Here is a 13648-nt window from a genome sequence, read left to right as displayed (position 1 = left end):
GCATTACACATATAAGAATAAGGTAAATAAATATATTAGCTTACAATAACTAGCTATCAATCATCTCTCTGCGTGCGTCTAACGTAGTTATATTGTATTGTAGAGATACCTATTTGAATATATGTTTTAACTTACCTGTCTGGAAGGTGTTTTGTGTTCTCCACTTATGCTGATGTCTTCATCTACCGACTGCAATAACTGTCGAAACAAAAATAATTACACAATTAAAATATTGAAAATAACACACTTTCCCCAACCACACTAATACATATCAAGTAAAGTTGTCGCCGACAATCTTACGTGGCCGACTAGTAACATTTTAAGCCATTTCCATGTGGTACATTTTTTTCTTATCATGGTCCAATTTCACTGTGCCTAATAAATTACCCCCAGTAGAATCCAACGAGATATTTGATACATTTAGCAAACCTGTTTCAAGTAGGATTCCTCTCCAATATGGCTAATATTCTAGCAAGTTGGTCCAACATTATTTGATCCGTCTCTTGCCTTCGTTTATGTAAAGCAGCTCTTTCCTCTTTACTTTCTTTATCGTAAAACACATTCCTTCTCTCATATTCTGGGTATCGATTATTACAATCGATTGAATTAGGAATCTTATTGCAATCTACGTCATTCATAAGACAGTCGTGGTTATAAAAATCTGTTCGAATGCAATCGATATGGCAATTCGAATTAGAACTGTTATACTGGGAATAATCGATATTAAACGATTTACAACCGATATCTTGATTCGGTTGTCGATAATTATCATCGTTACGATGGCATTGGATGTCTCTGTAATAAGGCTTGGTCGCATCTATCGATTTCAAGTTTAAATCGATGTCAGAGTTAAAAGTTTTATAATCAATAGATTTCGAATCGATTTGGTCGTGGCTCGACGGATAAAGGTGGTGGAAGGTGAGGAGGGAGGAATCGGTATGAAATGTCGCTTTTTTCTTCTTGTGATCGGAACCTAAAAATATTCATATTTAAAATTTATTGAAAAGTTTTTTTTTTCTTTTTATAAATGTGGAGACAAACATTTCTACAATATGTATCACTGATGATAATAGCCTATTAGATGTTCGTAATCTACAAATTACTTTGAACGGCTATGTAATTTTCTCAGTACATCTACAATATACATACGAGTACAATATAAGTAAAAATCTTGAACGTAATTCAAATGTCTTACAATGATAACCTACATGTAAATTTAAAATAACTAACCAGGCTTATCATTCAAACTTTTAGCTACTTTGTTGTCCATCCAATAATTATTCTCTACGCATTCTGCACAGGTCAAGTCATCATCAGTAACCACTGGGCCAGTCGTCTTTCTATCGCCAACATTGGTCGCTCGCTCCGACATTGACGGTTGGTCGTTTTCGTCGCAGTTCGTGTACTGAACAGCGTTTGAGTCGTTTGGCCAAGTGTTTGGCGAATTTTGTTTCACATATTGGTCGCATTCGTCCAACATTTCCGACGATGTGTAGTTTTGGCACACTTGCATCAGCTCGATAATGTTTTGTCTAGACGGATACTGTTTTACGGATTTCAGAAATTCAATTAGTATTACCTCAATATTATTTTTTATCAGAAAACTGAAGGTAGTTCCTAAAAGCTTCCTGTTTATCTTTGCATTTTTCTACTATGAATAAATTGTAGATATTTACCTACTAATGTAAAATTTACGTTTAATTTAACCCGATCACACGTTATAACACGACCTTGTCAAAATCACAAACATCAAAGATATATTTATAGACCAAAACCGTCAAACTAGTTATAGGAATCACGTGACGGAAAATGATGCTCATCATTCATGAAACTCCGCAATACCAGGGGATTTATTTGTTTATCGCAGGCATGTAAGTAGTTTTCAAAATAAAATATATTTATCGCATAATAATTAGATTGTAGACTATGCAATACGATGCCCTTACAATTATAATCGAACAAACTGCACAATGATAACATAATATGTATGTAATCCTTTGATTCTATATCCATTAACATTATCAGTCCATTAAAGCCACTCAAAAACGCTAAAAAAACAAAACCTTATCGCGTGTGATGTCGTTAGAGTGTGTGTCGGCGGTGTTGCTCGCCGACATGCCGAGCAACTTCCGGGATATCAACGATATGGGGATGTTCGCGCTCGACGAGTTGCACAGATTCTGGAATGGGGGTGTGTGGAAAAGGTGAGGAGTGGGTATGGAAGACAATTTTCAGAGGTTTTTTTTTCTTAGGAAAATGGTGACAGACGAGCATTAGGTTTACATATAGGTGATGTCCACCGCTTATATGCAAACAAGAGCGTCGCCGGCCGATGGACCGAATGGGGGGTTGATATAAGTATGAATTGTATGTAAAGTACAGAGCACATGTTCTTCTCCCATTCTCCCTCTCCCGCTTTAACAATAATATAGAGCGGAGCGTAATTAATCCTACGGAATATTAGCAATGGAATAGGTGAATTCATTCTAGTTTCGACGTACGGGAATGATCGATCAAGCAAGTCAAGTCAAACACTTGGGACTTTGCCCCTCCCTACCCCCCTTGGCGACGCCTTTGTATGTAGAACATATTATGATGCTCTGATCCACGGAAGGGAAAAGGATCAGGTGAAGGTGATATAGGAATTTAGGAAATTCTTGTTTTAGAATTTTATAATCGAGCTTTTTCTTTTACGCATGCCAGTCGAAGTTTTATCTGGTTTCTCGACTGGTTCACGCATGACGTCACAATTTCTAACGTTTCCGAAATGCCATTAGATATTAAATCTATAGGTGTTTGGTGTCGTTGTCTATTTCATTTATGGCAGTGTCTTTAATATGTTATCTCACACCATGATATAACAGATGCTGTAGACGCTTTTTCAATGGATTTCTAAGAGATTTTTGATTTAAGACTCTTTCGTAATAAAAATCTTGTTCCTGTGAAGTATTAGCCCTCGTTTTGCCTTAAGTATAGGTTCCGGAACTTCATGTTATGAAACTTATTTTGTCTCTGTAGGTTTTAGGTTAAATATTTTTTCAACAAATGGCTGTCATTTCCATTATGTGTAAGATAACTACAGTGTACTCACTTTATCCACTTCGTTGTCGAACTGTTCGTTGATGGCGCCTTTGGACAGCGCGCCCTTCTCCATGAGTGTGGCGCGTTTCGCCGCCAAGTAAAGGGTCCTGCCACGGAAATATATGTTATGTTATGGTGCGTGTACAAAACACTTAAATATTAATTACACAACGAATTTTATAAAGAGAAACGGGGATTCAGTGGCGAAATATCTTATAAATGTGAGTGATAGAGACGCTTTACCTTAATTTTAATATGTACCAATTACGTCTTTCCATAGGCAACTAGTGTTATTTAATTAGTGTTATCTTGCTTTTTATAACTTGATATACTAAATATCGCTTGCTCACTATTCCAAGCTTCTATGTTATACAAAGTCTTTTTCAGTGAAAATTTTCAATAGTTCATAAATAAAAGGGGATCCATGAATTATTGTCCATAAATTTTTGCCAACATGAACATTTTTAATCTCACTTTTGTAAGTAAAAATGAACCTAGGCCTTTATAACAGTGAGCCAGTGATATATTGCCAAGGGTCGTATGTCATTCTATAGATCTGTAGTAGTGTCGACGTGGCACTGACCGCTTGACGGTGAGGTAGAAGAGTTCCGTGATGGCGCGCACGGAGTAGTCCGGCACGAACGTGTGGCGCAGCATCGAGTCCATGTTGATGTTCTGCAGCGAGCCCATCGCAGACGGCGTCGGGGACTCCGCTGCGGGACACCACGCGGTACACACAACTCAAATGCACTCAAACGATACGTGAAGGGTAGCTCATTTTATCCTACTAATATTATAAATTGCTAGCTTATCTAGTTATAAATGTCCCTATCCTTGAGGTTAAAACGCCTCCTTAGATCATGATTTTGTCACCCGCATTGCTATGGAGGGAAGTGGACAATTAATATTTCCAACTCCTCCCTATCTTTCTATTTGATTAATTTCGTTGCGGGATGACATATTAGTCTTCCCTGAGACTCACCGGGCTTCACCGCTCGGTGTCATAAAATGCGTGCCACTGCTGACCCTGGCTAACAGGAGTTGTAGTGGTGGGTGTGAGGACGGGAAAGTCTCTAATATCATAAATGCGAAAGTTTGTGAGGATGGATGTATGTATGTATGTTTGTTCCCCTGTCAGGCAAAAACTACTAAACGGATTTGGATGAAACTTTACAGTAATATTGGTTATTCATCAGAATAACATATAGGCCACAATTTATAATGAGTTTGTGTAATTTGGTCATAATATAATGATACATATCTAGTAAGCCGAAAAAAAATTACCCCAGAAAACTCTTTTACGCAGGCGAAACTGCAAGTATGAAACTAGTCGTATGTATTTTTCTACATAATCCAGTATTATTGCTATAATTTATAGCTCTGTCATACAGTTGATCATTAGTGTAAATAATTATATTTCATGAAAGATGGGAGCATTAATATACACACTATTATAAAAATATTTCATACCGGCTTCAGCGTCAATTAACTAGTCACAAACCATAGTTTTGTTAAATGAAAAAATATTTATTTCGGTCAACATATTATAGTAAACACATAAGGGAAAGGTTGTGGCCTCCTAGTAGACATAAGAAATGCCTATCGTATGTGAGAAAAAACTCAACCAAAGTTTTAATCGAACTTAAATAATGCTGTACTGACCGACGCCGACGTTTTGCGTGAGCGCCTGCACGCCGAAGTACGTGAAGGGTCCCGCCTCGAACACGAGGTTCTCGCGACCCACCGTCACCTCCACGCGGCCCTCCAGGATCAACACGAAATAATCCACCTGGAATAAAATTAAATTTAATTTAATTTATTATAGTACAGGAAACAAACAGTATAATAAACATAAATAAATTGATACAAATAAAGTTTACAATATCTAATTAAAATATATCAATACCACCAATAATAATGGTTTTTAACCGACTTAAAAAAAAGAGTAGGTAATTTATGCAACAAATCGCTGGTTCAACATTAAAATGTTCTGTGCTAATTTTTATTTATGGCGGAAAAATTAGATTTTAAATTGTCATGTTGGTAAAATTTAGAAAAGAATAATTCATGGTTACCTTTTTATTTATTTTTAGGGATTATTAAAACTTTACTGAAAAAGACATAAATCATTTGATATATAAATAAAATAAATTCAATTGTGCAAAAAATATAAGGAACCTCATAATAATGAGTCAGCGAAATATCAATAATTATTTTCTAAGAATATGTACACTAGAGCGACAATTATGAGTAAGCGGATATGGGTGTTCGAGAAACTGGTTTCTGCGGAAAATCGAACTTATGCCATATCTATATACATGTGCAATAGGGTGGAGCGTCAAAGTATGGAGAGAAAAAAAAGTCACCAAATCGATTTTGAACACCTGCGGAAAGTTGCATATGGCAAAATTATATGTAAATATATTTTTATTTAATTTTTTTGACATATTTTTTAGCCCTCTACCTTAGCTCAAACTTTCAAAAAATATATTAAATAAGAGATTTTTTAAATCAGTACAAAGTAAGTTCAAAATCAGTAATCTATTATATTTTAGCGTAAACTTAAACATAAAATACTAATACTATGAACTGAATTCTTTATTGAGGGAAAAATATGAAAAATCAATATGAAATTGAAAGCCAAAAATAACAAAATCGTGAAAAATTGCGTAAATTATTCAGATTTTTTGTGTACTTTAAAATGGTTTTTGTTTTAAAGTATGGTATAATTGCGCGCGATTTTATGTTAGATAAACACAAAAAATGAACTCTTTGTATAACAGGATCAATAATCTTTTTAATGTCAGCGCTCAAACATCGGAAAAATTCTATTCATTTGTAGATGTGGGTTGGCCCTTGTTTAAACGAACTTTCTTTCTTTATACAAAACCAGACAGGGACATAAACTTTAAAAATGTATTATATGAATTTAATTAATTGAGAAGAAGGGTTTGATGACGCTACATATAGTCTTGAGATTCTGTTAGTCGTTGTTAAACATCTTCAATGAGCTATTTTTCCTGGATTTCTGTTAGACAAGCCTTGAGAACATGAGCCCATTACTTATAGCTTGACACATTTGGTATTTCTGATCTATACAGTGTACACAGACTATTTTCAGTTTCCTTCAGAAAAACAGGCACGTTTGACAGTATAGCAGAAAACTCAGTGACAGGAAGATCAGTAAAGTTTTCCTACTCTTTCCCTATTGGCCCGGAATAGAGTTGAGGGCTGCTGGTTGCTCCATCTAATTTTATAAACAATTCCCGAAAGGATAGTTCATTCGCATGTAGTAGACAAATAAACCAGTGTATTGGTCTGCTTAATTACAAAAAAGACTTGGAAAAAATACAAAAGATGTACTGAACAATTGATGACAAAAAAAGAAAAGCCCGGAGTTTCTTTCTGCTATTCTTCTTAGGGTAGTCATCACTTAGGTAGCTAGTGAAAGGCTAGTAGATTAGCTAGGTTAGGGCTCATGTCCTCGCCGGTGAGGATCGCGACGCGTTATGCTTTTATTCCCCCTACCTGCCAACCGAGCTGGTTACTTGGGTTTGTACCTTGTATTCATTATAAATTTTATCCCTAATTTAAAATGACCATACTTATATAATTAATTTTAATTGTTATTTAGATATAATAATTATAATTATTGTTATACATTGTTTTGATGTATCATAAGTGTAACTTTATTCGCCTACGTGATAAATAAAGTATTTTATTTATGCCAATGTGAAACGATTCACCCCACCTTTCTAACCAGTCTTTGTAGCAGTTCGGTCGCATCCAATAGCCAAAGAATTGTTTAAATTTATATGATTTTTTAGTAAAAACAAGTGTATTGAATCCGCTATGGCTTTTCCTGTACCACATAACGTAGTTATATACCCTAAATAGGGTGATCCTGGCTCCATTATTAAAAGTAATAATATGTTCTCTTGTAACTGCAATTATAATTTATTTCGTTCGTATTGACGTTGTGTTTTTATTGCTTAGTTGTTAATTTTTCAATGTACGGACTATTTATAGATATAAATATAGTGATTTAAGAGAATATAAGTTACCTAACAATATAAGAAATAATCACTTCTTGCTATATGTTATTTTTAAAAATATCTCAATTTGACGATTTTTCGTGACCTTCAATCGTCGGTAGAGGGCTAAAAATAGATTCCAATATTTTTTTAAATATTTTTTTTATATAATTGAGTGTGGTATGCAATTTTATAGTGCTATTCAACAACGAAAATATAAAAAAAAAAATGACGCTCCACCCTAATGTGCAAATATACCTACATATATACCAATATATCATAGTATGAATATCGTTTCCCGGAGTAGTAAACTCTGGTAGCTATCAACTTCACTTCCTATAAGTAGAAATGAAGTTGATAGCTATAAGAACATGTATTTATCAATATTTTACGCGCAGAAGTCCTTAATTTGGTTTGTCGGAGCGAGCCTAGCTGTACGGTTTATCGACGCTCTACCGTGACTATTACTTCTGACAATCTGACCACGTGAACCAAAAATCAATATAATTTCAATTTAACAAAATAGTCGTTATATTTGCTAGATATGTTGTATAGTTACTGACCGGTTTCCCCTGCTGGAAGACGTATGTGGTGGGGTCCTTCTTGGTCTTGCCCTTGAGTTTGATGTGGTGGATGACGTCCTGCCGCAGCAGGCGCCGCAGCACCGTCTCCGACACCGTGTCGGGGCGGAACGCGTCCACGCCTACACACAAACATAACTTATTTTTTTTATCCTGGAATCTATACACTGCACCTGATAGTATACAGGTGTAATCCAAATAGCAACTAGAGACGTTTCATTTCTAAGTCAGAATTATTGCAGCATACTAAAATGAAGTAAATTAGAACTAAAGTAGTATAAAATTTAATAAATGCGAGCTGCGGCGAGATGTGAATGCGTTGGTTCTCGTGCCGCTCCGCGAACGTGTCTCTGTTGTTAGTTGTTAGTTGCAGTGGTGGTGGCGGCCTGCGTGTGGCGCGGGTACTCACTGGTGCTGAGGAACTGGAAGGTGGCGAGCGTGAGCTGCGGCGAGATGTGAATGCGTTGGTTCTCGTGCCGCTCCGCGAACGTGTCTCTGTTGTTAGTTGTTAGTTGCAGTGGTGGTGGCGGCCTGCGTGTGGCGCGGGTACTCACTGGTGCTGAGGAACTGGAAGGTGGCGAGCGTGAGCTGCGGCGAGATGTGAATGCGTTGGTTCTCGTGCCGCTCCGCGAACGTGTCTCTGTTGTTAGTTGTTAGTTGCAGTGGTGGTGGCGGCCTGCGTGTGGCGCGGGTACTCACTGGTGCTGAGGAACTGGAAGGTGGCGAGCGTGAGCTGCGGCGAGATGTGAATGCGTTGGTTCTCGTGCCGCTCCGCGAACGTGTCTCTGTTGTTAGTTGTTAGTTGCAGTGGTGGTGGCGGCCTGCGTGTGGCGCGGGTACTCACTGGTGCTGAGGAACTGGAAGGTGGCGAGCGTGAGCTGCGGCGAGATGTGAATGCGTTGGTTCTCGTGCCGCTCCGCGAACGTGTCTCTGTTGTTAGTTGTTAGTTGCAGTGGTGGTGGCGGCCTGCGTGTGGCGCGGGTACTCACTGGTGCTGAGGAACTGGAAGGTGGCGAGCGTGAGCTGCGGCGAGATGTGAATGCGTTGGTTCTCGTGCCGCTCCGCGAACGTGTCTCTGTTGTTAGTTGTTAGTTGCAGTGGTGGTGGCGGCCTGCGTGTGGCGCGGGTACTCACTGGTGCTGAGGAACTGGAAGGTGGCGAGCGTGAGCTGCGGCGAGATGTGAATGCGTTGGTTCTCGTGCCGCTCCGCGAACGTGTCTCTGTTGTTAGTTGTTAGTTGCAGTGGTGGTGGCGGCCTGCGTGTGGCGCGGGTACTCACTGGTGCTGAGGAACTGGAAGGTGGCGAGCGTGAGCTGCGGCGAGATGTGAATGCGTTGGTTCTCGTGCCGCTCCGCGAACGCCGCGAAGTCCTGCAGCTTGTTCTGCGGACGGTTGCGACGACGCTTCGTGCGGTTGTCCACTGTACGGAACAGAACATTGTTAAACGTTTACCAGCTGTCATAACACCTAGACAATGTGTATAGTATTTGGACTGGTACATCCTAGGTTCAATTCACAGATCAATATAGGATTCTCTAACATGATTAGCCGAAACTGCATTCTCCAGAATCGACCCCTCGTAAAGGCTTAGCCGATCTGCAACACGCTTTGGAATGTGTATTAAATAAAGCGGCTGACCATCATCAACCTTGCCACATCATTGTTTTGCTACTATATTGTTCCTTCTCTCTGCTTGTATTGCAACTACCCTACAATTCGCTTTGTACTCACTGAACACGTCTGTTTCGTCGACGATCTCCGCCTGTATCATCTCCTCGATGACGTCCTCGAGGGTGACGAGTCCGATGGTCTCGTAGAAGGGGTCGCCCTCACCCTCGTTGTTGATGCGATGCACGAACGCCATGTGGCCCTTGTGACCTGACATTACAATAGACAAGAAAACATATCCATGAAGGCGTCCACATGTACAGGTTTCACCACAGGTTCTGGGGACGCCACAAGCTTGATCTTGATATATGCATTTTGATTTGAATGTCAGTCATAATCGATTGAAGCCAAACCTTAAAAAAAGGCCCCGCAAAAATATTCCGAACCTAAAACCATCATTGACTGCTGTGATCAATATCATGACAGAGTTTCTTCACTAGTCCCTAAGGATACCCTTGAGTGGATATGCTAACCATGGTACAGCATAACAGTAACTACAGTGATCATTCTAAGCAATTCCACCCGACTCACCTTCTTTGAACTGCTTGAACATTACATCAAGCGTGACGTCCTCGAAGACGAAGTTGCAGGGGTTCTGGTAGTACTGGCAGAGCGTGCGCAGCGGCGTGTTGTCGTCGGGGTCCACGAACGCGAGGTCCTTGATGAACAGCACCGTCACGATGTTACCGCGGCCGCCCTCGTACACCGGGATACGGGAGTAACCTGCGCAAATACAACAGATTTTTAATAACTCACCAGCTTTGCTTCGTAGCTTTAGTCAAACCTTATCAGAAAATTAAATGTAGTAAATTTAAGTAAAATACTGACTACTAAGTATTGGCTACACCAGTATAAACATCTTTAAAAACTATAGTATTTAAATTCTTAATAAGAAGTATGATAATATCATTATAATTTCTCTACTTTTAGGGGCCCTTATGCTCTAACCACCATTCGATCTATCTCAAAATGGACCAATCAGAGCAAAATATTTTTTAACATGCGTACAAATGACTTATTATCATTGGTTCAATCTCCGAATCGGATTTAAGATTAAGATTGGGATCGTTTATTGGAACCCACTGCTAATCACATGTTATTTAACAAACAAACACGTAACGCATCGCGTCGCATATAAAACAATAGAAATTGGCATACAGAATACCCATTCCACGCTGATCCCACGAAGATAACGTAACGCGGCCGTAGTTTACACCGTCATAGAGAATAAGGATCCTGCCTGATAATATATTCTAGGTCATTTAAATACATACATACACACATAGTATCACGTCTCTATCCCATAGGAGTAGGCAGAGACTATGAATTGCCACTTTGCACGATTCTGGCATACTTCTCGCGCTTCCTCCACCTTCATCAATCTTTTCATGCATTCCCGCCAGTTCCGGGTACTTTTGACCTGGCCTTTACAGAGAATGTCAGATATCTGACATTCGAAGGTTCGTGCGGTCGACCCCTACCGGCTCTTCCATCCACATTCGCCTTATAAACCCTCTTTGTCAGTCTCTTATTATCCATCCTCTCCAAATGCCCAAACCATCTTAGCATTTAAATTGGTCATTTAAATAATGCCCCAGTATTAACAAAGCTGCAGTCACTCTCCAGACATTAACAATGGGTAAGCTCCAGTTGTGCGCATATAAAATACACCAGGCAATATATCCATTCTGTGTAAATAAATAAATGTAGGTAGTTGAATAATCACAACGTCGAAGGCCACAGAAAACATTAAACTTAATGTTAAAAAACTACAAACTGTAATAAAATAAATTTTATTTCTTCACACTGACAGATTAATGTGGCCATCTTGTACCTATACCAGGAATGGCAAACCTTTAATAGTTCATCATCATCATCATCATCATCATCTACAACCTGAGGAGTCCCAATGTTGGCATGATGTGAAAGAGGCCTATGCCCAGATATAGTCCTCTCTCACATCATACCACCTTTTTCGGTCCCGAGCCAATCGCATCCAGGTTCGAAAATGGCCTGTAACGTGCCACCCAGGACAGGTTTTTATCCACTTTTTAGCGTTCTTAGCCTTTTTAGCGACTTTTTTTATGACCCAATTATATTTTTTTTTATCGCTGTTCGACAAAGTGGCTTCACAGTTCACTGCACCTGATGTTGGGCGAAATTAAGCCCAAAGATACAAATACAATGTTTGGCATATTATTTGGAATTATTTTGTCACGTGCCACCACACGCGTGTCATTGGTTCGCCAGAAGAAGCCTAGAACCTAGAAGAAGACATCGAGAACTCTACTCTAGTATCGGGAAATACGAATATAATATACTTATTGTTTTTCTTAATAATACTAGGTAATACACGCGATTTTTTTTAAGATGTTTCGATGTTTGTTGGAGGTAAACGTATAAAGCCCCGGAGAGATTTGGACAAAGCACAGAATATTATAATATACTATATACAGGACTAACACTTCGATTTTCGGCTACCAGGAATATTTTTATGAGAAAGCCGTGACTAATAACTAATAAGAAATTTAAGAATATATCTTTCTAAATTATAACTAACAATCATATCGATGAAATCAGATTATAAAAACAAAAAACATTAAATTCGGACCTTTCCATTTGGAGCTACAATGCCAGACATACAGATGCACACTTTAAACTTATAACAACTCCCTTTTTCTTGCTTTGAATGACGAGACGAGCTTGCCGTTCGGCTGACGGTAAGCGACACGACCGCCCATAAACATAATCACTATGCAACACCTTAAATTACAAAGTATTATTTGGTATTGCACTGCGCTCGCCATCCTAAGACATGAGATGTTAAGTCTTATTATGTCCAGTAGGTACACTGGCTAGAATGTTCCATCAGGCCCTCTTCCGTTGGGGGTTAAAAAGAGAAATATTACATTAACGTGCAACATGTTCTATATTCGTTGTAACAGTTTGTTTAAAATAAAAACAAACATCATTGTGAATCAATGTCAAGGCCGCGACTCGCGAGCGAAACAGACAAACTAAACATCATAAAATTTAAACGATATTACTTTTATAACCGAATTACGAAATGTATTTAGTCGGTGATTTGAATGATTCACTTTACGAGTCGTGTATTTGCATTTTGAGTTCAATAAAATTATTGCAGGATACTAAATAATAATTAAGCTAAGTTAGGTAAAACCATTTATATTACTTCCCAGTAAGTGTATAAAAACATAATATAAAGATGTGTAAAAATAAATATCACGACATGGGATCTTAAAGATATTGAACACGCATATCATAATTTTAGAATTTCTAACTAGTCCCGGGAAGGAAGAAAATCTCAAAAAACTGAAAAGAACAAAGACATTAATCTTAATTAGTCCTTTTTTATATGGCATCACAATTAAAAGGAAAGCTAAATATTCAATAATAACACTTCAACATCGACATTCATCACTTTATACACTACTCTTTTAGGATTTATAGGCATCAGGGTACATAATATCAGAAAAAGTAATTTGGAGATAACTTTAATATGCAATTTTGACCTTACATGTATTTATTGAAGTTTGGATTCTATTGGACTAGCAGTTAGATCTTCCCTGGCAGTATTCACTATAACATCAACTAAACACCATCAACAAAATCTTCGACGTCACAAATCCATAGTTACCTCCATACTCCGTTACAAAATAATTTACAAGCCCTTCCATAATTAATACATTTGACCGAAGCCAAAAATAGCAGCATATCCGCCGCCTTAACAAACTCTTATGCAATGCACTATTGGAGTCGGTCCAAGGGAATATTTCTGTACGGCAGTACTGTCAGCACGTGTGCACCTCGCCTGTCCTTCCGCTCTATTAAATATGGAATTCGGTGACGGACAGCCGCAGCCGTATCCCACGTGGAATTACGACGCGCAGTTTGGGACTTCTGACAATGCTACGGCGGTCATAGCTTTGTTGGTGGTAAGATATATTTTATATCCGCCCGGAATCCTTGGACACCGATAATAAAGGTCTATAATCAGTTCATATTGCTTCGTCGCTTAATTCAAAACCACGCTAATCAGTGAAGTCATTTCATGAAACCAAAATTACTTGTTTGACAATATAGTGAAAAATAAAAATGTTGTAGATGTTGAAGTTGTTATAAAAAGTAGTATATATTTTATATCCGCCGGGATAGCGATCACCGTACACAAGGTGTTAAAACCAGCCATAGTGGCTAACGGAATTGTGTCGCGTTCCGGGATCAGCCTGTGTATATCCGGTTCCACTAGGGCGGTATAATTGT

The 13648-nt window shown here is 38.6% G+C and overlaps 2 protein-coding genes across 2 annotated transcripts in view; both read right to left on the bottom strand.

Annotated features, from left to right (window-relative positions):
* Positions 1-13648, bottom strand: part of LOC115451556 (metal transporter CNNM4) — a 33678-nt gene that overhangs the window by 2099 nt on the left and 17931 nt on the right. The window contains exons 7-14 of the mRNA XM_037443208.1: positions 9896-10087; positions 9428-9574; positions 8976-9116; positions 7679-7818; positions 4744-4870; positions 3665-3794; positions 3092-3188; positions 136-198 (exon numbers count right to left, since the gene is read on the bottom strand). Of these exons, the coding sequence (XP_037299105.1) occupies positions 136-198; positions 3092-3188; positions 3665-3794; positions 4744-4870; positions 7679-7818; positions 8976-9116; positions 9428-9574; positions 9896-10087 (1037 nt within the window). The remainder of the gene's footprint in view (positions 1-135; positions 199-3091; positions 3189-3664; positions 3795-4743; positions 4871-7678; positions 7819-8975; positions 9117-9427; positions 9575-9895; positions 10088-13648) is intronic.
* On the bottom strand, positions 207-3074 carry LOC119190728. The gene is made up of 2 exons (XM_037443209.1): positions 1231-3074; positions 207-973 (listed from the first exon to the last, which is right to left on the bottom strand). The coding sequence occupies exons 1-2, from the start codon at positions 1511-1513 to the stop codon at positions 435-437; spliced, it is 822 nt and encodes a 273-aa protein (XP_037299106.1). The 5' UTR covers positions 1514-3074; the 3' UTR covers positions 207-434.

This window comes from Manduca sexta, chromosome 26 (genome assembly GCF_014839805.1).
Source record: "Manduca sexta isolate Smith_Timp_Sample1 chromosome 26, JHU_Msex_v1.0, whole genome shotgun sequence".
Taxonomy (NCBI): Eukaryota; Metazoa; Arthropoda; class Insecta; order Lepidoptera; family Sphingidae; genus Manduca; species Manduca sexta.
The sequence above is the reverse complement of the archived record's forward strand: the minus strand, read 5'-3'. Positions and strand labels throughout refer to the sequence as shown.